Source organism: Venturia canescens, chromosome 7, assembly GCF_019457755.1.
Source record: "Venturia canescens isolate UGA chromosome 7, ASM1945775v1, whole genome shotgun sequence".
Classification (NCBI taxonomy): Eukaryota; Metazoa; Arthropoda; class Insecta; order Hymenoptera; family Ichneumonidae; genus Venturia; species Venturia canescens.
Window position 1 is genome coordinate 11,323,567 of NC_057427.1, and position 27,144 is coordinate 11,350,710.

At 43.7% G+C, this 27,144-nt stretch overlaps 2 protein-coding genes across 11 annotated transcripts; one reads left to right on the forward strand and one right to left on the reverse strand.

Moving 5' to 3' along the window:
- Positions 1-105: 105 nt before the first annotated feature.
- On the reverse strand, positions 106-27,083 carry LOC122412991 (SUN domain-containing ossification factor). 10 transcript variants are annotated; one of them, XR_006261470.1, is made up of 8 exons: positions 26,516-27,082; positions 25,836-26,037; positions 25,314-25,426; positions 8,151-8,818; positions 5,458-7,415; positions 3,742-5,037; positions 3,373-3,495; positions 106-2,197 (listed from the first exon to the last, which is right to left on the reverse strand). XR_006261470.1 is itself a non-coding variant. In XM_043423038.1 (7 exons), exons 1-7 carry the CDS (start codon positions 26,572-26,574, stop codon positions 2,132-2,134), a joined length of 4,362 nt encoding a protein of 1,453 aa, XP_043278973.1. In that variant the 5' UTR covers positions 26,575-27,083; the 3' UTR covers positions 106-2,131. The 10 variants fall into 10 exon arrangements, 8 of the variants coding, with proteins under 8 accessions (XP_043278973.1, XP_043278975.1, XP_043278974.1 ...); XR_006261469.1 differs by having other exon boundaries at positions 3,373-5,037; positions 26,516-27,083; XM_043423038.1 differs by lacking the exon at positions 3,373-3,495 and having other exon boundaries at positions 26,516-27,083.
- LOC122412995 (uncharacterized) lies at positions 14,008-15,537 on the forward strand. The gene is made up of 3 exons (XM_043423051.1): positions 14,008-14,294; positions 14,444-14,611; positions 14,688-15,537. Exons 1-3 carry the CDS (start codon positions 14,202-14,204, stop codon positions 14,898-14,900), a joined length of 474 nt encoding a protein of 157 aa, XP_043278986.1. The 5' UTR covers positions 14,008-14,201; the 3' UTR covers positions 14,901-15,537.
- Positions 27,084-27,144: the final 61 nt, after the last annotated feature.

Consider the following 27,144-nt stretch of genomic DNA (forward strand, 5'->3'; position numbering starts at 1 on the left):
CGCAGTGGATTTTAAGGATGTATTGGAGTGACGGGGATAATTCGATACGATCGATAAACGAAAACCAACGCATTAACACTTCAAAAATAAAGTCGAACGAATACATTCGTAGCTAAAACTCTTCGATGCTGTTTATTTGTGTACAATTTTAAATATTTCGTATTCAACTATACCCTATAAAAGGTGATGGGCAATCAAATGTTCATGAATTTTTAATAGCATTTCATGAAATCCCTATACATCCTTAAAGAACAGTGCAAATATTCGAAGAAACGTCGAGTATTCATCGTTAACTAAGTAAACAGCCTTAATTCTTGATAAATATTTTACAGTTTTCGTGCAGTACGCGTCTTTTTCATTGCTACGATCATCTATATTTATATATTCATATATATTCATAATATACATGTAACAATTGTTTTCTGTTTTCAGTGTTTCTCGCTTTATTGCCAGCATATTGGGCGAGACTCCCTTTCTCAGATTCGAGAGCAACAACTGAGCTCAAAATTCGCACTTGTACACACATGCACGACGTTCTATTCGATTTTTTCTTTTTGCTTAATTTTTATTTGTAATTTCGATTAATTCACGTGTAACTACGTACGACAGGAGGACTTTTGATGATATGGAATTGCATCCATCTACGGGGGGGTACGTTCAACGTACTTGGAAATAAAAATTTCGATTTTTGATCTGTGCATCGAATAAAAAATGATTAAGGTCGTCGGTCGTTCATCAGCCATCAAAACTCTTAACAATCCTCATGGATTTCTTCAAAATCAAACTCGTATAAATACTGAGGCGACTAATACTGCCGAGGATTGGAAAAAGTTGCCCCGATTTCGGCCAGTAGCATAAATTTAAGTTTTTCAAGGCCAAGAATCAATCGCATCGTTTGACCGGCTTGGATGACAAAAAATTTATTAGTTCGTACAAAAGCGTGGTGAAAATGTGCTAAAACTCTTTCCCATTCCACAGGGTCGTGAAATGTACAGAACCGTCGGTGTCGCTGAAAATTTCAATAAAAAAAAACTTTGTAACAAAAATAATGCTGAATGAATAATTCGAGAAAATATTTGATTAATTACATCTTTCGTTCTGACGCGAGTTACGAAACTGTTCGACCGAATTTCAATTCTGTATTCTCGCGGAATATTGAAAAGGATAAAAAATAAGAGAAATCGTAGGAAACTCGATTCTTCAGATAAAATCCAAAAATAACTAATGCCTGAAATTCAACTTTTGTTTATTTTACAATTTCCACGAATTCTATTTGCTAGGCGTTTCACATGCCGGAATAAAAGTTGAACAATCCTGCAAAACTTTGATGTTGAGAAGAAAAGTGAAAATTCTTTTAGACACAAGATAATTGTAAATTACACAAGATAATTTACAATTATCTTGACTATTTGACAACGATCACGATTTTTAATTCTCAATGACCGATTGCTTTCGAAATTTTCGTTTCGTTTTATTATGATTTTTTTTTTTTTACAATTGACTCAGCGATCACCTAAATACTCGACGTACTGACAATGAAAGCTTAGATGATACATGGACCTAAGCAACGAAAAATATATACGGTGACAATGACGATGGCGATTTATCACGACGGAACATTCGTTCGATCATGATTTGTAACAATAACGCCTAGCAATATTCTTATTTCTGTATAGTCATTATTTTTCATTTTCTAAAGCTATACATATCATTACAATAGTTCACACACTTGATGAATCTTACAAGACTCGTATGAGCCGATATTTGTATCGTCGAGTTGTCGATTTATCATTTAAATCGATCGTTATCAAATCACTCTTTTATTTCTTCGTCCGAATCATTGATTCGTTTGTTAAATCGTCTTTTAAATGCACATTAAGTAATAGGACAATTCCTTACTCCCTTTCCCCTGCCCGGTTTCATAAAACCAGTAGTACACTTTCTCGGTTGCGTGCTTCATATCCGCAGCAGCGTTTTATCACAGCGTGTTTTTTAATTTTTTAATTATTCGTTTATTTTCCTCTTTTTTTGTTGTTTTTTTTTTTTTTTTTTATCAACTTTTCCGTGTTTGCTCCTCGAGTCTCTCCCTCTCTTTTTTTCTTTTCTCAGCACTTTCGCGGTCTTCTGACTTTTACAACGCAACGAGGCGTCGTCTATGGCGAAGATCGAGCACTCCCAAAGTCTTTCTCCCGTCACACTGTTCACCAAACAAATTGCGAAAGGAAATAAATAGGTTTGAAAAATTGAAATAATTAAAAATTATGAAGATAAAAAAACGATTGAAAATAGTGAGAAAGCGAAAACATAATGAAACAACAAGCAAGTAATTCGTGGCTTTTTTTTACGAGATTCGTCATCCTCGAAATATGTTTTAAACAAAGGGTGTTGGAAAGAGAAAACGAAATACGAGACACAATATTTCCTTTGCTAACCAGAATTTGAGGATTGTGCGTTCAATTAGCGATAGGAAGACCGTAAATTGTGGTTTCATGCTCCTCGATTGTGTGTTCATTATAAATATAAATATTTTTTTAAGGAAAGAAAATAAAAAATAAATCGGTTCACAATTTACTCGAAACTGTTGCGTTGACTCTAACTTTTACAAACGTATCGTACGATCTTGTTAAGGTTAATTAATAATTATTCGATTATTTTTCTAATGACTACCTCGTCACGTTTTTTTTAAGCCCTGAGGCTTCGACAAATTTTGATTTCTAAACGTTCATCGCGACCGCGTCTTTGGTTATTCGTGTCGATAGAAGAGTCTAGAGAGATCGTGTGAGTCCACGATCGCTGACATTACTCTGCATTTTTATCAACTTCGCCACCAACTTTTTTTTCGTTTAAAATAAATCGTTATTGAAAAGCTGAAGCTTTACATAGTCAATGAATTTTCAACAGTGCCAATATCGTTTTATATTTCGGGCAACCTCACCTCGCTTTGAGTAACAAGCGATTTTCGTTTTCTTTTGCCGAGTTTAGCTCCAAAAAATGTGAATAATGAAGCTCCGAGTTTCGAGCGGAGGATCTTGAAAAAAAGACTGTTGCAAAATCAAGCCGAACAAACTGCATAAAACGTTGCGAGTCAAAAACTACAAAGCATTTTCGAAATTCAACAAATCGTCCTTCGCCGATGTTACAATTCACTATTCGTGCGGTGAACCGAGCCAAACGAAATCATTCTTCCAGTAAGAGACGAAAAATGCTTTTGCTTAACCCGTTTTACCCCACCTGTACCGGTTACAAATGCTCTAAATGTTGTCCGAAGTCACTACAAAAGTCTTTTTAATCTTAGTAAGGTACAAAACTTTTTTGAAAGCTGAATAGAGGCCGTGATAAAAAGTAAAAGAAACCACACAGATCTCCAGTTACCTGGAGTTTTCAGCCAAGTTCCTGGATATGCGGGGATATCCATTAAAACTAAGCCCGGAATCTTGGAATTTTCCATAATCTTCGTACATCCGTGGATAAATTCTGGCTCCAGTATCACGCAGCCTGATTTTATCGAGAATTTCATTAAAAGTTCTCGTCGTCGTAAACGTGCTCGATTTAGTAAGATATTTGGGAAAAGTATCATTGAAAAATCGAGCAGTTTCATAGGATTACGACTAATATCGCAGTCGTGTCGTACGCGCGTGTCTGTGACGTCACTATTTACTCGTCTTTTTAATAGTGTGACGTATTTTTTGTTTCTTCGAAATTCAATAAACGAATCTACTTCAATCAGAAAAATTTTCTCACCATTTTTCTAATACCGAGTCCCACTTTTTTCTCTTGTTTCGTACTTGGCGTTGTAGTTGAGCTGCCACTTTCCGATTCGTTGCTCGTGCCACGATGGTGGCCGTTTTTTGTCGCAGAGTTGTCCTCCTGGCCGTTGCTGATCGAATCGAAGTGATCGATGGGCATGCCCGAGGGGCTCCCGCTGTCGGATCTATTACTGGAATTTCTCGAATACCATTCCCAGTTATCAGACCTTAATTGTGGATTGTTATCACGTTTGGCTGCTTTCCCGAGTCTTTTGCTTCTTGAGCCCAGGGCAGTTTTCATGAACGAGGGAGATGACAATTTGGCTGCTTTGAGGAAACCGCCACCTCGGAACAAGGACAAGCCCGTGCTTTTTTCCTGCTCTCTGTTTTCCACGATGGGACTTTCGGAGGAAAAATTAAGTGCGCTCATCTCTTCGATGAGCGAGCGACGCTTATTTTTCGTTTCCAACATTGGTTCATCGTTGTCTTCGAGGTTTTCATCCAGCACCGACGTCTCGATAATGGAAGTACGATCGATCCACAGACCCGAATATTCCGGGGCGGAATCGGGCCTTCTTCGCGTGTTACGAAGTTCCAATTGCTTCGCGTGCGAAGACATCGGCTCCGTGGAGGATGATCTTCTCGAGGGTAATGCCGTGCCTCCGGGTACATTGTCCTCGAGACTCGCCTCTTTCCTCGTCTCCCCATTCACCGTTCTACCGTTTAACTCTCTCTTACGTCGTTTTTTTCTCTCCTTTTTAGTCTCGTGGTTAGAACGCTCGTCTATCATGAGCTCTTTGTATGTGCCACCAATTCGCGATGCGATTTCACTCGGTCTTCGTTTTTTCGACTTTTTTCCTCCCGTTCCTCCGCACGTCGACATCGCACCGGCGCTTCGACGTCGCTCTACTTCATTCTCCATCGAAACACCACCCTCTTCGACGTCTTCGAACTCACTGTTGCGTCGACAATACGACACGACCAACATGAAAACAATTATTTCCACAACTACCAGGGCAAAATGTTGACAAACGCTCGATAATTTGCTTCGCCAGCTGTTACGGTCGGACAACAAAATCTCCATCGATTCCGTTAAACTTGTTATTTCGTCCCGGAGTGCTGTTATCTCCTCGATCCGTCGCAGATCACGCTCCTCACCCTTTCGTGATTCTTCGCCCATCGCGCTCGTCGCACGCTCCAACGAACGTTGCATTTCTTCTACTTGCTTCTTGTAACGCTTTGACAGCTCCTCGAGATATTGGCCGCTCAGTGACATGTTCCGCTCCAAAGCCTGAAACGAGTTCAAACAAATGTTTTATTCGTTGCCAATTTACCATGTTCCGGACTTTTAACTTTGCTTGAAAAAATTGTAGAGGGTCGTGGAGTGGATGAACATTTTTTTTTCACATTATTGAGACGAATCACAATCACGTACCAATCTTGTAAAATGAGCAAAAATTATCATCCTTTTTCAAAATCTTAGGCTGCAGCATCGAAAAACGTTTCAATATTTGGATAATTGAGCAATTAATCTGTTCCCATTTGGCCTTAAAACAGGTGAACTAGAAAACTGAGCGATACAACTTGGACAAAGATATTGAAGATCTCAGAAATTCAAGTTTTGTACAAGTGAAAAATTGATTTTTATCAAATCTATAATTCACGAAAGAACATGGAACATGGAAAAGGATAAAATATTACTTCTGCGAACCTTTATTCTGTTGGAGAGTCTAAGAAACACGGATTCCTTCTGTTGCGGAGTGGTACTCGCGGTAGGTTGGGCAACAACATTAGCATTGTGATTAGCGTTTCCATGAATGCTCGTACCGTCAGCTTCAAGGTCCTTGAGATCGGAGAAGATGCTGTCCAAGCTCATTTGATCTTGGGCAATTGATTTGGCCTCTTGTTCGCCGTTCTCGGTTTTGCCGGATGGTTTCGTGTCTTGATCAGGATTATCCTGTTTCATAGTTGAAGCATTCTCGTGAGTGTTATCTTGGTTGGGGGAGTTGAGATCTGGAGAGGTTCGACTGGTTGAGGTTGAAGGAGGAGCGACGAGGGTAGTGAGAATTTGTGTCGTGGGTTCGAGAGAAGTTTGAGGAGAGGCTGGTTCTTCGATGATTCTTGTGGTAGCCGTGGCGACGTTTAGCGCAGGTGACGGCGTGGTCAAGACTTCCGGTAGGATGCTTTCTTCATTCGGATCTTTGCTGGGCTCGAGGATCGGGACGGAGGATTCTTTCCGGATATCTTCCCGGCTAAGCGCTTTCGTGGGTTTTATTTGAGAGGCGAGACTGTCCGATTTGGTCGACGTGGTTTCAGGGCTCGTCGAGCTCGAAGCAGCTTGCTCACTGGAGCTTGAGCTTCGAATCTTAGTGACTTTAGTTTCCCTGCTGGCGAGACTACTTTGACAGGAATTTCCATCGACGTCCAACTGGCAGGTCGATGTGGTGACGATTCTTGGTTGTCCATTGGGTTCGAGGGCTTCTAATTTTCCGGCGTTCGTGTCAATTCTCGTCGAGGAATTGACCGACAAATTACCGGTCAATTCGTAGCTCGAATTGAGAACGAATCGCCTTTCTTTCGTCGCGATAACGTTACAGAGCGCCAGTATATATTCCGGGGAATAAATCGAGACGAGAAAGTTCAAGGGTGCATGACGAGCCGGAGAAAATGTTCTTTTTGCAGTTTCGACGTTGATCCCTTCGCGAGTTGAATTCGAGAAGTTGTACTTCGAATCGGGAAGCTTCGCTCCGTCGAAACCGTAAGAGGAACACACTTCACCGGTTCGTAGCGACGCGTTTACGAATGCGTTACGCAGAATGTTGTCGAGGTGGCGAGCCCGACAATTCAACAACTCGAATACCGCGGCGAATCGATCATCCGTACAATTGGCACAGTTTATCGTGTATCTCGGTGTCATGCACGTCGCGAACGAGTTACCAGTTATGCTACCCTCAATGCTTTCCTGAATCTTCGTGATGTTGTTGTTGCTCGGGTCTCCAGTTTTCACGAGCACCTCAGCAGCCTTTTTCACGATGCGTATGACGACGTCGCGAGCACTGCCGAACAAATTTCTAGTCTCGGCTCCGGCCTCCGAATCCAAAGCTTCGTCCTCGTCCTCATCCTCGTTATTCTCGTCCTCCTCGCTCTCCTGATGATCCGTTTCGGTTTCCAAGACTTCAAACTCGCTAGTCCCGTAGGCTCGAAACAACGAAATCGGGCAAAAGTGTTCCGAGCCGTAATGCGAGTGTAACTCGACCTTTATGAACTTGCCAAACAGCTGGGGACTCAGTGAAAAACTCTGAATGTCCCGTTGATCCTTGGCAGCGAATTGTCCGACGGGACTCCATTCACGGGTTGGAAAACGATCGCTAACGTGAACCGAAAAATCCTTCGGGGACGAACTGAACAGCTCGAAATTCGCCAACTCGATTTTCTTCGCCTGTATCGCCTCGCACAGTTCCACCACGAACCACACCCTCGACGTGCACGGATTCAACATGTACTCGTCTCGAGTCGATACCAACACGCTTCGGGCGCTCCGGGCCTCCGGATTCACCGCTACTATTTTCGCCCCGCAGTCCGGCGAGGCGTAATTCTTCGAACGCATCTTCATTCCACCCAAACCCCGGCCTGGACCTCCGGGATTCTGTATCGAAGCGTTTGGGTGAGCTGGAACAACAACTTTCCTCAATTTAATCCAACCCGACTGCCATTCAAGGCAACCAATTACGCGTACAACAATTCATCAACTATCTTACTCATTGCTACTGAAGAGAAAGAATTTTTTAAGTTACAATGATTTCCCAGTCTAGCAGAAAGGGAAATTATTTTTTTTTTTTAGTCTCCTATATTTTTAAAAATAATTTTAAATCTTAAGTTCAAGCGATAAATAATGTAGGATAGCACACGAAAAATACATTAGATTTTATTATTCCAAGTTAACGAATTGAAAATTTGTGTGAATCTTCTTGAACAGCGCTTGATTCTGGGTGAATCGAGACATTCATTGTTGAAAATGACAAGTTTGACACGTGCTCTTATGGAAGCTGTCAAAAAATTGCGGACTCCAACAATAAATATCTCAATTTCTAGAGGACGAACCTTCGGCATATTCCGCCGGAAGTTTAATACTGTCTTAAGCTTCCTGTTTAAAAAATGTTATTGTGCAAAGTTGGAAAATAATTTTTCCACGAGATGATTTCGAACCTCCTTAGGGAAATTCTCTAAAATTCACTAACCGAGATTGTCACTGAGTTATTTGAAACTAGTTGAAATGAAAATTTGCCCAATTTTCTTTATAGTCGAGTGAACGAAAAAAGGGAAACTCGTTGGGTAGCGACGCTGCAGTTTCTAGGGAGATTAAACTGGGACGTGGTCCGACAAGAGAGAGGAAGAATTAGTTACTTTTTTTCTTCTCAGCTTCCTCCAACCTCTTTTGTGCCCATTCGCTGAAGGAAGGTATGTCTTCGTGATGATGGTCGGTGGACCCGGAAGCGACGAGGCCGTCCAATATGACAGCTGCGGATTCGTCGCTGCTTCCACCGACGAGTTTGGCCCTGGCTGCCCCATCGTCCAGTTCCGGAGCTGGAGTCAAGTTCTCATCGGGTTTTGGAGTTTCGTCCTTCGTTTCGTCCTCCTGAGTCTCCTCTGGTTTCCGGTGGGCCGTTTCGTCGGGGGACTTTTGTTCGGCTCTGACGACAACAACTTCGTCTTTCGAGTCATTTCCTTCTCGAGCAGCAGCTTGGGTGGAAGCCGCTTCGTCTTGGAGGGCGGACAAAGTTTTTGTAGCGTTGCTCGGTGTCTCGGTGGCTAATGGAACAACGGGCGGGGGCCCGGAGCTCGTTTTCGCCGTTTGTTCCGTCGATTGCTCGTGCTTCAGGCTGTTCAACGTCGTTGTCGTCGTCGTCGCAGGAATCGGCCCGGTCGTCGTCGTCGTCGTCCTCAGGGTCACATTTTTTGGCAGTGACCTCGAACGGATGTCTGACGACAATCGAGGCTCGGCCAAACTTTGCAACTCGGCGGCTGCCGTGTCCACGAGAGTCAAAACCACTGCCTGACCTGTTTCTGATATCCTGAGAACAGAAAGTACGTAAAGACTTTTTACTCGTAATGCAAAATGCTGAATTTATCGTTCTATTGATATTACGACACTGAAGTATGCCGGTCCGAGCCGGAAGGCGTTATTCTGACTTTCCAATAACGCCGAAAAAGTACTTTCGCTCAACTTTGGATATCGAAAAATTGGGAATTAAAACTATTGTTTGGGCGCATCGAACGAAGTGGATTTTAATTCCCAGCCTGGTTCTCGCGGGTCGACATTTTTACAGGTAAAGCAGCGTTACTGAAATAGAATTAAAGTTTCGCTCGTTTTGTTTGTTCGAGCGGAAGATTCTCAAATTATTTCTATCCTGGAACGAAAAGGCATTTCAGAAGCAAAATGAAATATTATTTAATTCGATAATTCCGAGAAGCTTTCGGGAGTTGCAACGGCGTTAGTTCATTTCGATTGAAGCTGTTAATTAACTCGATAAAAGTCCTGAGCCACGGTGAATTGAGGCGACGAATAAGTCGGCCGGACGAATAATTCTTTGATAATTTTTCATCACCGAGTCCCCAGAGATCGAGTGTTAAACCGAATATAAAAATGGAGATTGTTCAACTGCCAGTGAATTCGTCCGTCGATAAAATATATTGACGTTGGGAATGTAAATCTTTTGGCATCTACGAGTGTCTCACCGGTGATAAAGGCACACAGGAACGCACCAAAAAGCTGCCAAAACCGTGAGATAGAGAAGCGCAGCTTGGAAGAGATGCCTGGGCGAGGTTAACCTCGGGGCTGTATCCTCCATCCAGGAAATTGGACAAATTGGAGCATCAACGACCTCGAGCCTCTCAGCGCCACTTGACATCGTCACGACGACGCTCTCCTCGTCCAATTTCCGAGGTTTCTTTTCCACGATTTTCTTTCAGCGTCAACACTCGAGTTCATCCACATCGCGTCTACCATTTTACTTCTCACTCTCTTTTTCTTATCACAGCGTCACTCTGTTTTTGATCGCGGGATAATTGCGAGTATCACGGAACAATTTTTGCCAATTCATCAATGATTTTTCGTCGGGTTGTCAACCGGATTCTCGTGCTGGACAATCTTAGCCAATCGCCTACAAAAACATTGTTTTTTGGGGGTCAATCCCGATTCTCGAGCTCTCTCTCTCTTTCTACGGTTTTTTTTCAAACGAACTAGTTTTCCCGGTGGCAATTAAAACGAGAGGCGATCGACTTGGAATCGCTGAGAAATTGAAGGTCGCGAGGGCGAGCGGGGCATCCGAGCCGCGGCGTAGCGCGTAGTCTGAGCGGATTTGCCTCTCGAAAATGAGTGTTTTTGAACGATCATTGTATCCGTTTATTGCCAAAGTTGAGTTGAGAGTTGGTCTCGAGTTGCTTGACCGGTTCGTGGCACTAATGACCTGTCGGCTCAAAGATCGTGGTAGAAAGTGTACAATCGTAAATCATCGCGGGATGGAAGGTCCGATCTCGAGCTGCAGCGTTTCGTTCTCCAGTGGCAAAACTATCGTGAAAGTAAAGTGCTTTCTTTTCCGCAACTGGTAAATAAATATCGATGAAAATTGAAGTGGCGGGGGCGGGAGGAAGAGCGAGGTGAAACGTTGAGTTTGGACGCGATTGTGTCGCGCGGCGATCGTAAAAATGGCAAATCCGTGCGCACGGAGAGAAATTTCTGAGAGCAGTAACTATGAGCGATGGATCGGTTTACAATAAAGCCCTGAAAAAGGAGCCTCGCTTAGATTTAACGAGGGAAAAAGTCTCGGCGTGCGCGTACGCCGGTCCTCGCTGAAGGGAACTTTCACGCGTGCGTTTCAACCCACCGACACACGCGCGGCTATCTGAAGCATTTCCTGGGTGCAGCTTGAGCAATCCCGAGCCACATTTATGTGCATTTTTATGCAGCCTACGAGCCACCCTACCCCCATGAATTCTCGTCATTAAACGTTGACTGCGTGGGCGTGAATTTATAAGCTCTGAGAGCAGCTGCCTTCGCCGGATTACTTCTCAATGCGGTGACCGATGAAATAATCATTTTTTCCTCTTTCTCTCTCTCTCTCTCGCTCTTCAACCACCTCCGTAATAATTGCGAGTGTAAATTTCACAAGTGTACCTGCGCGAGCAGGCCCGCGATGGGACAATGAAATCTGCCTGCTGCGAGATAAACTCGATCCTGTGCAGAGCACGTCACGAGGGCGAGAGAAAATTTATCGCGCGTGTCCCCCCGGAGCAGCGAAAGATAGAAAAGGTTGTTGAAAGCCCGTAAATTAGTGTCCGTTTTTGCGAACGAAACTTTACGGTCTCTTAAACCAGAGCGAGGTTTTTTCTCTCGAATTTTTTCGAAAGAGCCAGTGCCCCGTGGGTGCTCGCGCGTTCTAAAGTTTCTGCATTTAAGGCGCGAAGTAGCCTCGATCCTATCTCGTGCCATTCGATCGATCGAATGCCGGAGTTTTCGTGGGTTTGCACGGGAAAAAACGAACGATTTTGATAAAAAATGGGAGTGCGAGAAAGGGGCGGGGGGGAAGTGAATTTAACACGCGGAAGGTCATTAGCGTGTAGCAAATGAAAAAACAAAAGAATAATGGAACAACGTCGATGGGTCTGGAGCGCCGTAGCTGGCCGGAAACGCTGCATTAAACCCACGCGAATCGCGGACAAACCGCTCAGCTCGTTTTTCCTCTATCGCGACGCGCCGCCCGGCCCGAAGCGATAATTAAACGAGTTGACGAATAAATTTACAGTGCTCGATAATGGAAGAGCCAACGCGTAGTACGCACGGCAACGATTCAAATGCTATTCGCTCGATGAAGGAACGAGGGGAAATCGAAAACTCGCGGACAAGTGACCGAGTTATTCGAAGCTGCGGCGTGCGCGCCGGCTCGCTGTGCGCGATTCGAGTCGGCCGGTTCGTTAAGGAGTGAAAGCCACCGCACTCGATACTAGAAGCCTCGAGATCGTCTTAGAGCTTTCACGATTCATCTCGGAAACTATCGCGTGACCAACATCCGAGGAGATAATAAATCAACGATTTTGTCGCCCGAGCTTCTCGCAGGAAACGAATGCGCGACGCGAGTTCCGACTACTACTAGTGATCGAAATCGTTTATCCGGAAACGAATTCTCCCACGCTATACTGAAAATCCCACCGCGACTCGAACGACCTTGCTAAAGTTTCGAAACGTTTCATCATCCGCGAACAGACAATTTTTATTTCTCTTTCGGGCTCAATCGTCACAAATGTTTATTTTTTTATCACTCGCGCCAACTCTTTCCTACTGAAGATATGAAACGCGTGCCCGAGGAGATAAGACTCGAGCTCCACCGCCGCTTCGAATCGCCTGCAACGACAATAAATTTACCGATCGACAAATAACCGCGAAAGCGGACTGTTTTCTGTCTTTCGGAAATCGATATTTCGTCGATGTTTTAATAATAGAATAAAAACGATAAATTAAAGTAGTTCGGCCGTTCTATGACTAGTCAAATAAGCAACTACTTTATGCTGATTAAATTCAAGTCGAAATTATTAATAAAATTATTGAACATTTACATTGAGAATAGTTTTATCACGAGAATGTAATAAAATGCTTTAAAAACATCATGAAAGATCAAATTTATACTTCGACTCGACTAGTTAATGACCGAGTCCGACACTTTAGATAGACATTAACCTAGGGAACATTTTTATTGGGCGAAAGGAAGTTTACATCGGTGTAACGGCACCGGGAATAAAAAGGAATGGTCAATTCGTTAAAATAAAGCGAAGCCCGTGAGCCAGTCTCACTAAAGTTTATTCATATATTTTCTTTCTTAAAAGTTTCGTAGGCGTGATGTTTTTATTTAAAGAAACGGAATCTGCGATAAATTTTCTTCACGGTAGAAACTTTTCCGAAGCTCGAACACCGTGCAACTTTTTCACAATTAATATTATTGTCAGTTCTCCCGTAAAATTGTAAATGAAGTAAATCAAAATTTAGCCCCGTAGGAGGCCCCCCGAAACTGTGCTCATCGTAATCGGGGGACTTTCATTCACCGCGAAAAAAATTGGAGCTTCACCGCTCACATTATCGAACGGTCGAACTGTACTTTGATCGATTGTTTCATAAAAAAACTTGGAAAAATTTGAAGCTCTTCTTAGGAGAGCGCTTATTTAGCATTGGCCACAATTAACGCCGATATTTTTCCCATAAACTCTCGGCCCACGTTCAATTTACAATAAATTAGCCCATACACGCGGGAGCCTCGGCGCGAGTATGCTGTCACGCTGCGTGATATCGTCGCGCAGCCTCGCGCGCTCGCGTCTCAGCGAATTCGGAAGGAGCCGCGCGAGTGGAGGTTTAATTAGCCTCCGGATGACCGCGACGCGCGATGGAAACGACAATGGGGCCTGTCGCGTAACGCACGTGGGAGGTTACGAGTGTGTACCGTAACGCATCTCATTGGATCTTCCTCGCGCGACTTATCGTCCCAATTCGCTCGCAAATCACTCTGCGTACTTCTCATACGACAGAAATAGATAGCAACATTTGTTGCGATGACGAATCGCATTTTCAGAGCGCACAAACACAGAAGGAAAACCGTCGTTTGCACCGAGGGATCAAGTTTTCAATTCTTCCACGTCTTTTTCTCATTCCTGGACAGCGCAGAATCAAACCTTTTTTTCAGCTTCCCCGGAGCACGAATTCCAACGGGAGGAGACTACGAATCGAGGGAAATGATTTAAAAAAAAAAAAACAAACAAACGAAGGGAGCGAACAAGCGCGCGGTGGGACGAGCACGCTGAGCTTGAGGAACGAACAATTTCCAGTTGTCTTTTGAGCCAATCTCCATTAAAATCTGGAATGCGCTGTAGCCAATTTAGAGATTTCTCGTTCTCGAATAGGAAGAGGCTGATGCATACGTAAAAATTGGGGTTGATTGATACTGCGAATAGCGAAGTAAACGACTGGAGCTTACGAAATGAAAGGGCAACAAGCGTCAATATTGAAACCTGTGACAGAGTTCAAGGGAGTTTGAGAGAGAAAAAACGAAACTGAGAAAACGGTAAGGAAGATTTTCTCGATTCGAAGTTAGTCACGTCGAAGCAGAGAGGTCGAGTGGTCAAGAATTATACCAATTGTAAATTAAGTGCACTTAGGCGTCTGATGGGAGCGAAGTGGGGAGAATACACGATACCATAAACGACGACGGCGAGGAGGACGAGCTCCTTCTCCGCAGCTCGGAAACTTCTCACTCGTCAGTTTCCTTCCAGGCGAACTACCATAAAAATCTTATTACTTCGAAGAGCGTGGAAGCTCGCGCGAGTGTTTTTCACCCTCGATCGGCTCGAATCGGATCCTTCGTCGTTCGTGTTTCTGTGTGCGCGAGCTAGTGCCCAACTTTTTCGATATTCAAAATGGGCGAGGAATCAGGCGAAGCGGCCAGTGGCTCGCCCAAGTTGAAAAAATTCCTCAAAGAGGCACCATTTTTCTGCAAACTCATACAACTAGTAAGTCACGAGATTCGGGAATGAAATTTTATAGACCGGCGCGCAACATATTGCTTCGAGGAATTCGACGACGTGCCCCCGAAGAAATGGAGGAAACTCGCTCGTTCCTCCATTTTCGATTAATCAATCGATCACTTTTGTTGCAACAGGTGATGTGCGTCGTTTCCGTCGGCCTCATCGTCGACCCCTTCAACAATCGGATGCAAGGAAACTTCAACCACGCGGGACTGATTTACATCGCCGTCGGGGGGTACATCTTGATCAACGCGATATTCGTAATCTGCTATTTGTACGGCGAGCGAACGGGCCCGAAAATAGTGAGTAAAAGGGAGAAAGTAGCTGTGGAAATACTGATCCTTGGGAAAGACTCTTTAAGGGGTTTTCTTCTTTCAGTCTCTAATGTTTTCGAGGCTCGGCGCAATTCTCTGCTTCGCGGCCGGTGTCGTGCTCATATACGATTACAAAAACTTCCAAAACAATTACATATCCCGATACCACGATCAATACCTCAACCAGATGTTGGCCAGCGGAGTTTTCGCGATCTTGGCGAGCGTCTTCTTCGCGATTGAAATGTATTTCATCAGCAAAGAGGAGGAAGAAGAATAACGAGTGGGAAGAAACGAGGGATCGCCAAACAGGGGGGCAAAACGCTCTCGAAATTTCGACTTTTTATTATTTATTTTCGTTATCAGGCCTCCATGGATGCTGACAATGCCCGGGAAGCACTCGCCACTAACGAAGCCAACGAATTGTTTCTCACCCCTAACCTCCCAGGTTATTTCATCGTTTCGTTATCTTTTTTTACGATTTACCAAATTCGAGATACTTCTTTCCTCCCCATTTTTTCCACCCGCTACAGAGCTTCGGCCCGAAGAATCGATCGATGAAAAATAGTCATAGAAACTTCATGAATTTGTTACCGAGCAAACGCAGCTCGATTGTTTTACAAACTGCCCATAAAATTCAGCAAACTCTTACAACGAACTTTGAACAAGTTAGGGAATAAAAACCATCGGAATTGTTGCCACGTGGACTTGTCCAACTGTCAGTCAATCGCGGCCGCGGTTTTCAAAACTCCGTCAATTTCGCGCTGCCACAACCTGCCACATTTTGATACGAGCCAAAGCGCAAGAAACCATGTTCGAGTATTACAAATAAAAGTGTGAACAATGTATATACGATTTGTATCGATCACTTTTGAAAAAAAATAACGAAATAAAGGAACACTAATGATGACTGTAAACTGAGAGCCGCTCTGCTCCAAAGACCTACGAACATCGTCGGTTCGTTCGAAAATTTGGTGAATCTTTTCCGAAAATTTGACAGAGATTATCGCGGACACAGTAGTCGTATTATTGGTGAAAAAAAGCACGAGGAAATCGCCACGGAAAATGACGCGAGATGCAGCAGCACCGGTTAACTGACAGGTGCGTAGTGAAAGAGCAACGAGAACGCGATACGCCCATGCAGTCTGGGTTGGAACGAACGTCGAAATGTCCTCGAGCATCGATTGGGCTCGTCAAGCCCCAAAAGTAAGCGAAGCGTTTAAAACGTTTGAGTCGTTTTTAGCGGGATTCGAGCACTGCGGGGCGTTTCGAGTCTGCAGTTTCAGCCCATTTCGTAAGAAGCGTCAGAGGCATCGGGAGTTCACAGATGCTTCGAATCCGCAATGTCACGGAACGTCACGAAGCCACTGGCGCGACGAGTTCCGCGGTTCATGAGCGGCGTTGTCCGTAAGAAATTGACCGAACGTCGACGAAGCCCGGTGACAAGGTCGAGCGAAACATTTTTTCACGGTTCCCGAAGCGCCTCGGGGAGCGGTGGACTCGGAGCTGCGATTTCGAAGACTGACGAGCGCAGCACGTAAGCGAGAAAAGTGGCGTGTGTACAAGGCCGTTGTACGCCGGCGCGTTCGGCATCCGCGTCGATGAACGCGAGAACGATGACTGAGAACTCCGCGTTCTAGAGCTGTGCATGGCAGGACAAAAAGTTTGCCGGTGCTCGAGCGCGAGGGAGACGGAAGTGTCGATGGAGAGAGAGAGAGACAGAGAGAGAGAGAATGCGCGCGATAGACACCGGTGAACGTGTTTCGTCGACACGTGAAACATCACTCGAGACTTGGCCGAGCGACTATCGCTTTGCCCCGGAGATACAGCCGAAGAACACGAGACAACTCTCTTCGAAGGCGAGCCGATGCGCTGAGAGACGAAGCGCAGCCACGCGACGGGTCTGCAGAGCCGCATTGAAAGCGCCAGCTTTTCCAATCAATTTTCACGCCAATCAGATCAATTTTCTGCTCCTCTCGCCCCTCCTTCTCATTGGTCAACCGGCTGCTCGTCCGGACAGTGAATATTTTGACCTACGTTGTTGCTGCGATCAACACACTCGGAGACGACGCTGAAGTTCCCGCAACGTTGGAGCCCAACGAAATGAACGAAAAAAACGTTTTTAATTCACCAAATTTTTTATTTCACGAATCGTTGGTGCAGCTTGAAAAACTACGAATCGCAAATTTGGCAGGGAACAAAATAGGAGAATTACTGGTATTATTTAAGAGTTTTTTTTCGATCATTTCGTTGGACTCCAACGTTGGAAACTTCAGCGTCGTACTCGCGGAGGCAATTCCAGTAGCTGGAGTTCGAGTCAACTATTTCGGGGGGTCTTTCCGATGGCCGCGTGTCCTGGGGCTCGAAATCGATGCTCGCTTCTGACCTGGACCCGGCGAGCAATTTCTTCCCCGTTGAATCGACGTGGGACGCGAATCCTCAGGTTTCTCTACAGCTGCATTGGCTTCTACGATTCTGACTCGAGTGCTTTCGACTCCTTGAAATTCGAACTCGACTCCAGACATCCAGTTTTCTAGTTCCAAGGAAGTGAGACTGGAATGAGCCAACGTGAGTTGGCTTGTTCCGCAGAGACGGAGAACTTTCGGAAAATGGTAAAAGAGCAAAGAATTTCAGTTTTTACTCCAAACCAATGGCGAGGAGCTTTCGGGGCTTTCGTACTGTCATCCAGCGTCCGATTAACCGATTAATTGGGATGAGCCAGGCGATGTAAAATCGATGACCAAGTACGAACGAACTGGAGAAGCGACGCAGTTCTCGGCCGTCTGAGAGTTGCTCGCGAGCATTCCTTCGGACGTCGAGTTTACTGTCACAGCGAGCAGGGAAGATTGACGGTCGGCTGGCGCATCAGGGTCACCATTCGTACCGGTTATTTTGACTGGGAAACGGAGAGATAAGTTCGAGAAATTGAAATGACGGAATCTCCATGTTTTATTCAACTGGATCGAACTGTATTTCGAATTGATTGGCGCTGTGCAGCGACTAGTGGCAGCAGGTAATGATTCAGCATAAGAAAGTCGTCGCAGCGTTCGCGTCTTTTGAGCCGGTCGATCGTTTCCCGTGCGAAGGAACGGAGCGGAGCTGGTAGGAAAGCCGAGAGTCGATCGACTCTTGGCGAGATAAGAAACATTCGCGTCGAACTTCGTTGGTTGTTTCTCCACAGGGAAATTGGCTGGCTGAAGTGCTGGACGCAGCGTAATCTGGGTCGTCGTTGTGTTCAAGGGAATTTTCGTCCGACGAAGGCTCGCCTCCTCGCAGATCGCAGAAAAATGTGGCGACGATGAGCTCTGAGCATCGACCAATGCATTAAAAAGTTCCCAGGAATCGAGAGAAACTTTGAAGGAAGTTTGCTGGAAAATGCTTTTTCCGCAGAGCCGCTTTCCTTGCCGAATGCGTGCACGCTCCGATCGGTCATCCGACGAGGAACGTCGCTGTTCGGGCAGTCCGCCAAACATCCGACACCCGAATAAGCCGGCGCCAGGTTAAATACTGCACAAATTTGTGTCTCTCTCGCACCCCCGTCGCTCCCTTTTCCTGCCTCTGCGCCCAACCGCATCTTTCTTCCCTCTATCATTCAATTACCAGAGACAGCGAAGTGACTCTCCGACAGCGTATAAATAAAGCGGAAGGGGCGCGAGCCAAACGAAAGAGGAGACTCGCTAGCCGTGAACTGTGTCAAAATTCAATAAACTCGAGGCTTATCGGACGCGCGCGAGAAATCTTTCAGCGTGTCATCAAGAATTTACGACGATTCCGCGACGATACTGCAGCTGAAAAATATTGATTGAGTAATCGGGCCACCTCGTTAGAGGGAGAAAACCGCGTCGGCGGCATCTGCGATCTTTCTCAAGCTCCCGCGTTTCCGCTGACACGACTCGATGGGGAAAACGATTGAATTTCGCGATAAATAAAACTGGTAGAAAATCGATTTAGGATCTACCCTAATTAGTGGGACAATAAAAAAGACCATTTTTACGAACTTTTTTGAGCGGTATAAACTATAAATATGAATATAAAAAGTGTTGGCCTCGAAAACACACTCTTAAAATACGCGAAATGATTCTTTTTATATTTATTTTACTCAGTTTTCGTACAAATAAATGGGGGAGAAGACAGGTCCAAAAAAAGGCTATAATAGTGCACGTCATACGATTTTTAAAAAATTCCCAAAGTGCAGGCCATTTTTCAAAAAACTACGAAAAAGCACGTTTTTTTTCGTCGTTTTTTGGAAAAAAAGTTCCACTCAGAATTTCGAAATTCTTATAATATGAGGTACAGCCATAGTAAAAAAAAAAATACGCGGTAAAACTTTGGTAGTTTTGAGAAAAACGCGTTTAAACCGCACTGGAGACACGGTGCGTATTAGCGCGCTCAGACAGCCGCGTAAACGTCGCTCAAAAGTTCACTCAGACTGCTCAGAACTTTATCAAATTTTCGTAGGATGCTTTTAATAATGTATACCTTTGAAAAATGCAATAAAAAAATGGATTTTTTGAAAATTCTGATTCTGTTCGCGGTAACGAGTTCAAAGTCTTACAGCACACGGTGCGGCGAGAGACGGAGTTTTGAGGAAAGGCTTCCCCGTGACCTAGACGTCGGAATCTGGAATTAAATATGCAAGAGGCCTCGCAGGCACGCATTCGAGTGGACTTTCACGAGCTTATCGGAATTCAGCAACAGCGAGAAATGGGAAATACTCGGGTCTTCTCAGCGCTAGAATTTTCCACGTGGCAGGCGACACGTGCGATCGCTCATCGGGTGAGCGATCGTAACAGTCTCGACTTTGACATTCCCCGCTTTTTTCCAACGCGCCATCGGTGGAAACAAGTGAAAATTGGGCATCGAGTTGGATCTCCGTAAAAACGAGGAAGCTTGGATTGAGAGCGGAAAGTAGAAATGGATTGGAAATCGCGAGACGCTTTTCCGCACCGAGAATTCCATCCCGCGCGAGCCGCAATTATCTTTTCACACATAATTTTACTTGAGGAAGCATCAACGCCAGAAACGGGAGTCCCATTGCAGGGGAAACCGGGCAAATCAGCGACCCTTGAACATTGGCCTCGAGCGCGTGGATGAAGAAAGAAGTCGAGAGACCAAGTTCACACACACGCGCAGACACACGCGATCAGAATAATTTACAGCCGCGAGTCTGTGACCTCGGAGCGTGTAAATGCAATAAGTCTGCACCGGAAGGAGAGCAGGCTCGAGGAAAAATGAAGCCGGAGAGTCTCAAGAGGCAAGCGATCCTTCGAGTGTTCGACGTCACGAGCAGAGAAGGAAGAAAAAAACAGAAGATAGACGCGCGCCCCGCCGAGGTGACTGACACTGGCCTTACGTCGCGTTATTGCAACTTGCACTCTCGGAATCATTCGTCACCGTCATCCTCAGCCAATCATTTAAAAATAGTAACCTCCCTCTGTCATCGCGATTCATTTCTATCGGAGGATCACTATACGAACTTAACCGAAACCCAAAAGCCTTGACAGTGATGACCAGCGAGGAATTCCAGTTTAAAAAGTTCACACAGACGCCTGCGCGGGGCCTTTGGCCCCGAAGAAGTGAAAAAAGGACGAAAAGTTGGACGATCGATGAAAAATGCATTTAGATCACTGCCAGCGTATACTTGGCGTATTGTGTGCGCTAGAATCGAACGATGCAAGGCCTCGAGACTTTCGCTAGCGTCTGAGGTCGTCCGGTGTATAAAGCAGAGCCTGTTTCATGCCAGAAGTAATTACATACGCTTGTTATTGCGAAGATTAGACGAAGCCTTGTCTCCGCGCCGCGTATTCTTTTTATACGTGTCAAAATACACGCAAATTACAGCCGTGAAATAGGGAGAGGGGAGGAGGAGGAGGGATGTAAAAATAGAATACTACGCGCTCGTTTTATCGGCGAGATTTAATTGATTCGACGTACGTATCGGTTACGAGTATTCTCGCTTCGTTCAATCGTATCTTTCGAGTGGAAAGAGAAAAGACGAAACGCGTGACGTCCATTTGACACTTAAGCGCCATTAATTGCTCTCTTTAGTTTTATCGGCGCGAGCTTATCAATAATTCAAGTAATCGAGACCGACCGCAGCGTTAATTACGGATGCTAAATTTCCTTTTAACGCGCGACTCGCCTCGTCGCGTGTCCAGAGATGCCAACTTCCCCTTCGCTTTTTCTCCGCTTTTTCCTTATCAATTACATATGTAACACGTGCTCCCGAGTCGCAATTGCGGCCGAGACAGTGACCGGATACCAACGAGAAAATAGACACTCGCGGCTCGCTCTACACCCTGCGTCAGGACCTCGCTATTATTAGAGACTAAATTCCAGAGCGCCAACTCGCCCAACGGCCGCACCAGCACTGTTCCCCCAAACAGCCGCTTAATCCTTCGAGATTTATTCGCGTTTGTGGCTCGTTTTTACTCGCTCTTGCTTCACGACATTTCAGACATTCCGCTTTCCAGATTTCTTCCCGCAGGTTTTTCATCTTTTTTTCGTTTTTCTACATCTTTTGTTGAGTACGATATTTCGACGTCGATTTCAGCTGTGAAATATCTTTAAGAAAGAGCCTCAGAAGGTGAATTGACACGAGAAAGGGTGAAAAAGATTGCCGTAAGAAATGCGAAAAGCGACGAAGAATGTCTGAAATCTCGTGCACGGAGAGACTTTTATAGCAAAATTACTATGTTTTTATAGTAACGTTGGACCACGTCGATATTATAATAATAATCGCTACAGAGTGTGCCAAATAATGTAAAATTTTGGACAACCATTGCCACAGTTCATAGTAAATAACGCGCTGTACTATATATCAAAAATTAACACCGAGCGAATTTTTATCAAAAACATAGTAAATAATGAAATGATTTGATGAAAATTTAGGAGATAACATAGCAGTCGTTTCTCTGTGCTATACAAAAAATTACGTAGTTTCGTATTTTCCCTTTTACCGCACTGAATTGTGCCTCAATAACGTAGCAAAATTCATGCGCCCGCCAATTATACGAGGCGTTGCGAGTATAAACTTGAAAATAAACCGGTGGCACATAGTAAAATTTCAAGCAATTTGTCCAGTCCGATTCACCAATTTTTAACATTTCGCCAAAGACACGAGTGACATTCGGATATCGATAGATCGTTCGATGTAAGAATATCACAGACATAAATTTTGCCTGTCGTGCATAGTAAAATTTGAGAGAACTGCTTTCGGCGTCAAAATTACCATGCACTTTGGTGAAATGTAATAGAATGGCGAATAGAACAGCGGTGCTAGAAAAGATAGAAAATTTTTCTAGCAAATTCATCCGAAATATTCGTATGGAGCAGGAAATAGTAAAGAATTCATATTCTGAGGCTGCTTTTTCTAGATATTTCGTAGCTGAAATCGATGAGGAAATATCGTACGAAAGATGGGGAGTGCTGCTCAGCAAAAACGACGCCAATTCGACGTAAATTGAGCCTTGAAAAGTTGCTCCGTTTGAGGGGAAGCATCAAACGAATATCGAAGCTGGTTAAAAGCTTCGATGGACACACTTGAGTGTCAGCGAAGGATTTTCGAGATCGTTAAAACGGGAGCTCCGATTCAGAGGTTAAAAGGCCGTTTGAGTCACTCCAGAATTGAATCGGCACACGGTGCGATTGGAAAAGCCCGTAAAAAGCAATTGAAATTCGAAAAAAACGAGTGAAAAGAGTTCGCAGCCGAGTTTGCTCGGACCCCGAGGTCTCGGTAAGGCGCGGTCGATCGCGAGAGGGACTCTGAAGAACGAGAAAAATGCGAATCGCACGACACGTGTGTACGTACTTGGAGCACGCCGTCCGTATTAATCCCAAACGGGCGATTCAGCGGGAGAAACCTCCGATCTGATTCTAACGTCCCCACGAAACACATCGAAGCTGCGTGTCCGCGCTCAAACGCGCGATAAAACATCGCGAGACTTTGCGATTGGCGCGTCCCACTTTCGACGTTGAAACGAAATGGAAACTCTTTTTTTGGCGCTAAATTTTCTTGAGACGTTCGAATGAAAACCTTCGATTTTTCGTTATATTTTTGTCCCTCTGACGTTCCCAAAAAAATATTGAACTTTCTCGGAATTTTGAGCGACTTGAAGGAAAAATTCTTCGATTGAAATCCCCTGCGACTGTTACCGTGCCAATAATGTTTTTCTCTCAGCGATCAGCGTTATCTGAAAAACGAGTTTTTCCTCATTATCGTTGGCCAACGATTAAGAACAGTTAACGAACCACGAGTCACAATATTGCGACGAAAAGGAGCGAGTCAATTCAGCCTTAAAAGCAACTGCAACCGAAGCCCTACTTTCCAGAGACCAGAAAAAAGATTCTCTATGTGGATCACCGTAGTTTCAATTGCGTCACTCCAATAATCACAACAACGATAATAATAATCGCTCGTATAATAAGGAAAACAGCCTGACGGTTAATACCGCGTGGAAAAGAAATGATGCAACGCCGACCGCGAGCTCGTGAGCTCGAGAAATGCATTCCGAGCAGATAGCGATGGCACGCGATTCCATAGACTGTGAATCATCGCCGCTTTTCTCAAGTTTTCTCCAGATCCAGTGCGTTTTCCCCGTTGTCAATTTTACGAAAATGTCTGTCGAGACTGAAAATGGTCCAAACATCGAAGAATCAATTGCACAATACGCGAGTTCGTTTTTCCTCAAAACGTCTCGTTCCAGCATGACTCGTTTCATTTTTATTTTTAAATTTCAAGTTGTTGAAAGAATTTTATAGAAAAATTGGATAACGCGACAAGAGGCTGTACGAAATATAAAAGGTTCGAGAAATACGTTTCGAACAATACGAATTTAACGTTTCTGGAGGAAAAAGAAGAACAAAATTAGTGGCCTGAAACCTCCTGACTTTTGACGAACCAACGATTTTTTCCATCGTCAAAATAAGAGCCAATATTCGTGCCTAAGTGAGCAATAAAGATAACGAAAAGAGAGTTGAAGATAATAACTGAGAAGAATTGGGCAGATATTTTTCAAGCGTTTCCTCAGGAGTTGGATTGTCAAAGAAGTTTCAAACTCTTCAAATAAAATAGCGAATGCAAAATGAAAAAAATACGATCGAAGACGAATATTCATCAAAAGTTTCTCCTCTTCGTCTCAATAAAAAGAAAAATTGTTTCGTCGTTGATTTTCCGATAAATTCGACTCACATTCGCTGGGTAAAAACCCCCAAAATATTGCTCAAGGACGTTTTGGGTGTCCAGGAGTCGGTTAATAAAAATCCCCGTTTTCAGTTGAACCTAGTAATCCAAGTAATTTCTGGCTGTATATTTATTGCCAGAAAAAAAAGTGTCCCTGGCGCTATCGCGTATACGTGGCCGATTTTGAAAGGTTCTTACGTTCGCGTTATCGGAGATCGTGTGCGTAATGACGCATTCGTATATCTTTAACTGTTTTTTGTACTGTGATCCCCACCGACATTTGTTAACATGAATTATTAACGACACCGCTATTCGCAACTTCTTTACGAAACGCGGAACTATTTTATGTTGATGATACCCGTGGACGACGTATTCTGTCATAAAAATGTGTGCGAACATGACCGTAAATTTATCGAATTTCGATAAAAGAAAAAAGAAGGAGGACAAAAATTAACGTTCAGTTTGTGACGAAAAATGAGAACAGAAAGTCAGTAATTTCTATATTCAGGCACATCGAATCGTGTTCTCAAGCGATCTCCAATTTATTTTTAATCTCCGTAACATTCCAATACATTGTATCGTTGCGTTTATCAATCAGAGCGTATCAGTGACGCGTTTGAAAAGAGCGATCCTCCGAGTGCACATATTCGCTGGCGAAGCGCTTCATCAATCCGGTCAATGAAACCACGTTGAAGCGTCTCGACCGCATGCACGTATCTAGAAATATTGAATACACGAGTGTGCGAGATAAAGTAAATTCCTTTTCGTTTGCAGTGACAAAGCTGCGTTGGCGCCAAATGATTCTGGACTTTGAAAGAGGCAAAGATAAGAGGAATCATTGAAATCCATAAACGAAGTTCATTTTCAAAAATAAAATCACCTCGAACGAAAGGCGAGATTATTTTGCAGCTGGGGAGAAAGAAAAACAGAATATTTGAGCTATTGTAAGGAAGATGACTCTTTTTGTACTTTTCGTTTTCCTTATCTTCATTGCCTAACTCACTTGCCTGAACTCGAGTCACAACATAAAGGAACAACTGTCACATTCACCGCTCACCTGCCTGTCCTATTTCTTATTGAATAAGCGAAGAAACGAAAGTCAATATTGAAGACTTCACCCTCCCCCATATTTGGAGCTCCATTTTTAATGGAGCCGAACTCTTGTGGTGATCAACTATTGAAACGTGGATCGATACACGAGCCTGAAATGTTTCTCATCTCAATTTTTGACTCTACCAAAGCGAATTTCATATCTAACACAGTTTCTACATAGTTAAAAAATATTGCTCGTTAACGATGGTTCAAACTGTGTGAATCATTCAGAGATCGCTTAGGAGAGCAATTTTCATGGATTCGATACTTCTGGATGAACAATAATGTGTCCTTGGAAAAAAAATTGGTCTTGTATATCAACAACTTTCAAACAGTTTTCGAGGTCGTGTATCTCAAAAAAGTTAGTCATTGAAAACTGTTATTTTGGTAAAAATACACGAGGAAACAGTGCGGACTCACCCTTGTGAAAAATTCGGCTGTGGTGTTAGACTCTGCTTGAGAACATTGAGATTATGTTCGCTCTTGGACTCCTTTTTGGATGTGCTGTGACCCGACGGTCCCCCATCGCTTTCCTTTCCAATGACAAAAAAAAGAAAATTAGTCCGCATAAACTTTGTCACTATTAGAAGATTTTTTGTGTTTTGTTAAACATGTTTTTGATTTGAACTCTCAAACTCTATCCATCGATGGACAAGGACCTGTAAAAACGAAATTTTTGTCCAGCATTGCAAAAAGTTCGAGCAATTCCAGTCGCAGCGAGGAGTGCGTTGTTTATGTATGCATATCGCTATCATAGTTCAACTGTTTTGGCTCAGACAAATATTTTGCACTTGCGTGTGAACATGTGATTTTTGGAACCAATTATTTCAACACACCCGGGTTAAAATTTTCTAGGTTTTTTGTTTTATATAATTTTTTGAAAGATTCACATGAATGTGAGTTAATTTTACGGAATGTTTTTGTTTTGTATTTTCATATTACCACTGGATGAAGATGTTGTTTTTCTGTTTTCACGGTTGGCCTCGCACGTACATCAGGAATTTTATTATCCACAGACTCCGAACGAGCATCATTGACCTCTTTGACAACATTTTCTAACTGGATACTCTCTTCTTGGCTGATGCCTCTTGGTTTGTTGGAAGTATGAGTACTCTCGGAGGCAACGATTAGAAACAACAAACAACTGAAATTGGAGCGATAAAAAGTCAATTGAAATACAAAAAATATTTGAATGCCGTTTTATGCTTTATTTTACTGTTTTTACTTTTTGTGTAATAATCCAAAAATATTTCATCTTTTTCTGGATGCAGATGAATGGCATAATACCAAATAAACAATTATCTTAAGACAGTAGTTGTATTGTGAATTTCGTTAATCCATTTCATGGCCAATTTTCGTGGGAGTTTGGTAATTAAACCAATAATTTGATATGATCAATATATTTTTCTGAAGAAATTAAGTAGATTTCGGTATATTATTATTTTCGCTGATTACAGCATTATCTTGTCAGTACGGAAGCAACGAAAAAGCGTGAATTGCGAGAGGTTATGAAATGATTCATTCGGCAAGCGCGTATTTAACAACATTTGACAGATCTGTCAAAATATTGATGAACGAGAGGGAACAGAGAAGACTAAAAAAGGAAGCAATCGTAATCTAACCTGGAAACAACGGAGACGAGGAGGAGGGTCCAATAGACGCATGAAACACAGAGCCTCATCCTATCTACAAGACTATCATTTTAAAAACCACTTCGGTTACGTTAGAAACGAACTCTTCTTTTATTTGTCACTGGTTTTCATTGATCACACCTGGATCACACACTCGCGCACTCGGATTAACGATTATATTTCTCCGCGATTCCGCCTAAGCTGTTGAAAGCTTTTTTTTTATGAGTCTTTCTCATTGAAAACGATGATCGACGATTAAGTAAAAAAAACGGGAGAGCGCGAACCGACCAATAGGCCTGACGTGGTGCTACTGACGATGAAACAGAAGGAAAAGGGAAAAAGGATAAAAAAGCTTCCGGCCTCGTCACAGCCGCCAATTTAAACTGACTGGATTTTCAATTTTTTTTCTCCTTATTTTTCAATTCAACAACGTCACCCCAAATTATTATGAAATTCGCCATGGAATAAAAACGAAGAATTTCTGTGCAGAGTTGATTTTACAACTCGACTAAATATCATTGTCGCGTACCCCTGCGCTTTAGCTTGGAATTTCGATAAAAATGAGACAAGAATAAAAAGGAGTTGGATTACCGTACACGGCGCACGGCGCACGTCGTCCC

Bases quoted from the DNA above. Each gene is read 5' to 3' on its own strand.
- LOC122412991 (XM_043423038.1), bottom strand. From the start codon at position 26,574: ATGAGGCTCTGTGTTTCATGCGTCTATTGGACCCTCCTCCTCGTCTCC. The intron at 25,427-25,835 runs GTAATATGAAAA...GTCATTGGAAAG, and splicing joins AACAACATCTTCATCCAGTG to GAAAGCGATGGGGGACCGTC. The intron at 8,819-25,313 runs GTGAGTCCGCAC...TTCTGTTCTCAG, and splicing joins CAGCCGAATTTTTCACAAGG to GATATCAGAAACAGGTCAGG.
- LOC122412995 (XM_043423051.1), top strand. From the start codon at position 14,202: ATGGGCGAGGAATCAGGCGAAGCGGCCAGTGGCTCGCCCAAGTTGAAA. The intron at 14,295-14,443 runs GTAAGTCACGAG...TTGTTGCAACAG, and splicing joins TCTGCAAACTCATACAACTA to GTGATGTGCGTCGTTTCCGT. The intron at 14,612-14,687 runs GTGAGTAAAAGG...TTCTTCTTTCAG, and splicing joins AGCGAACGGGCCCGAAAATA to TCTCTAATGTTTTCGAGGCT.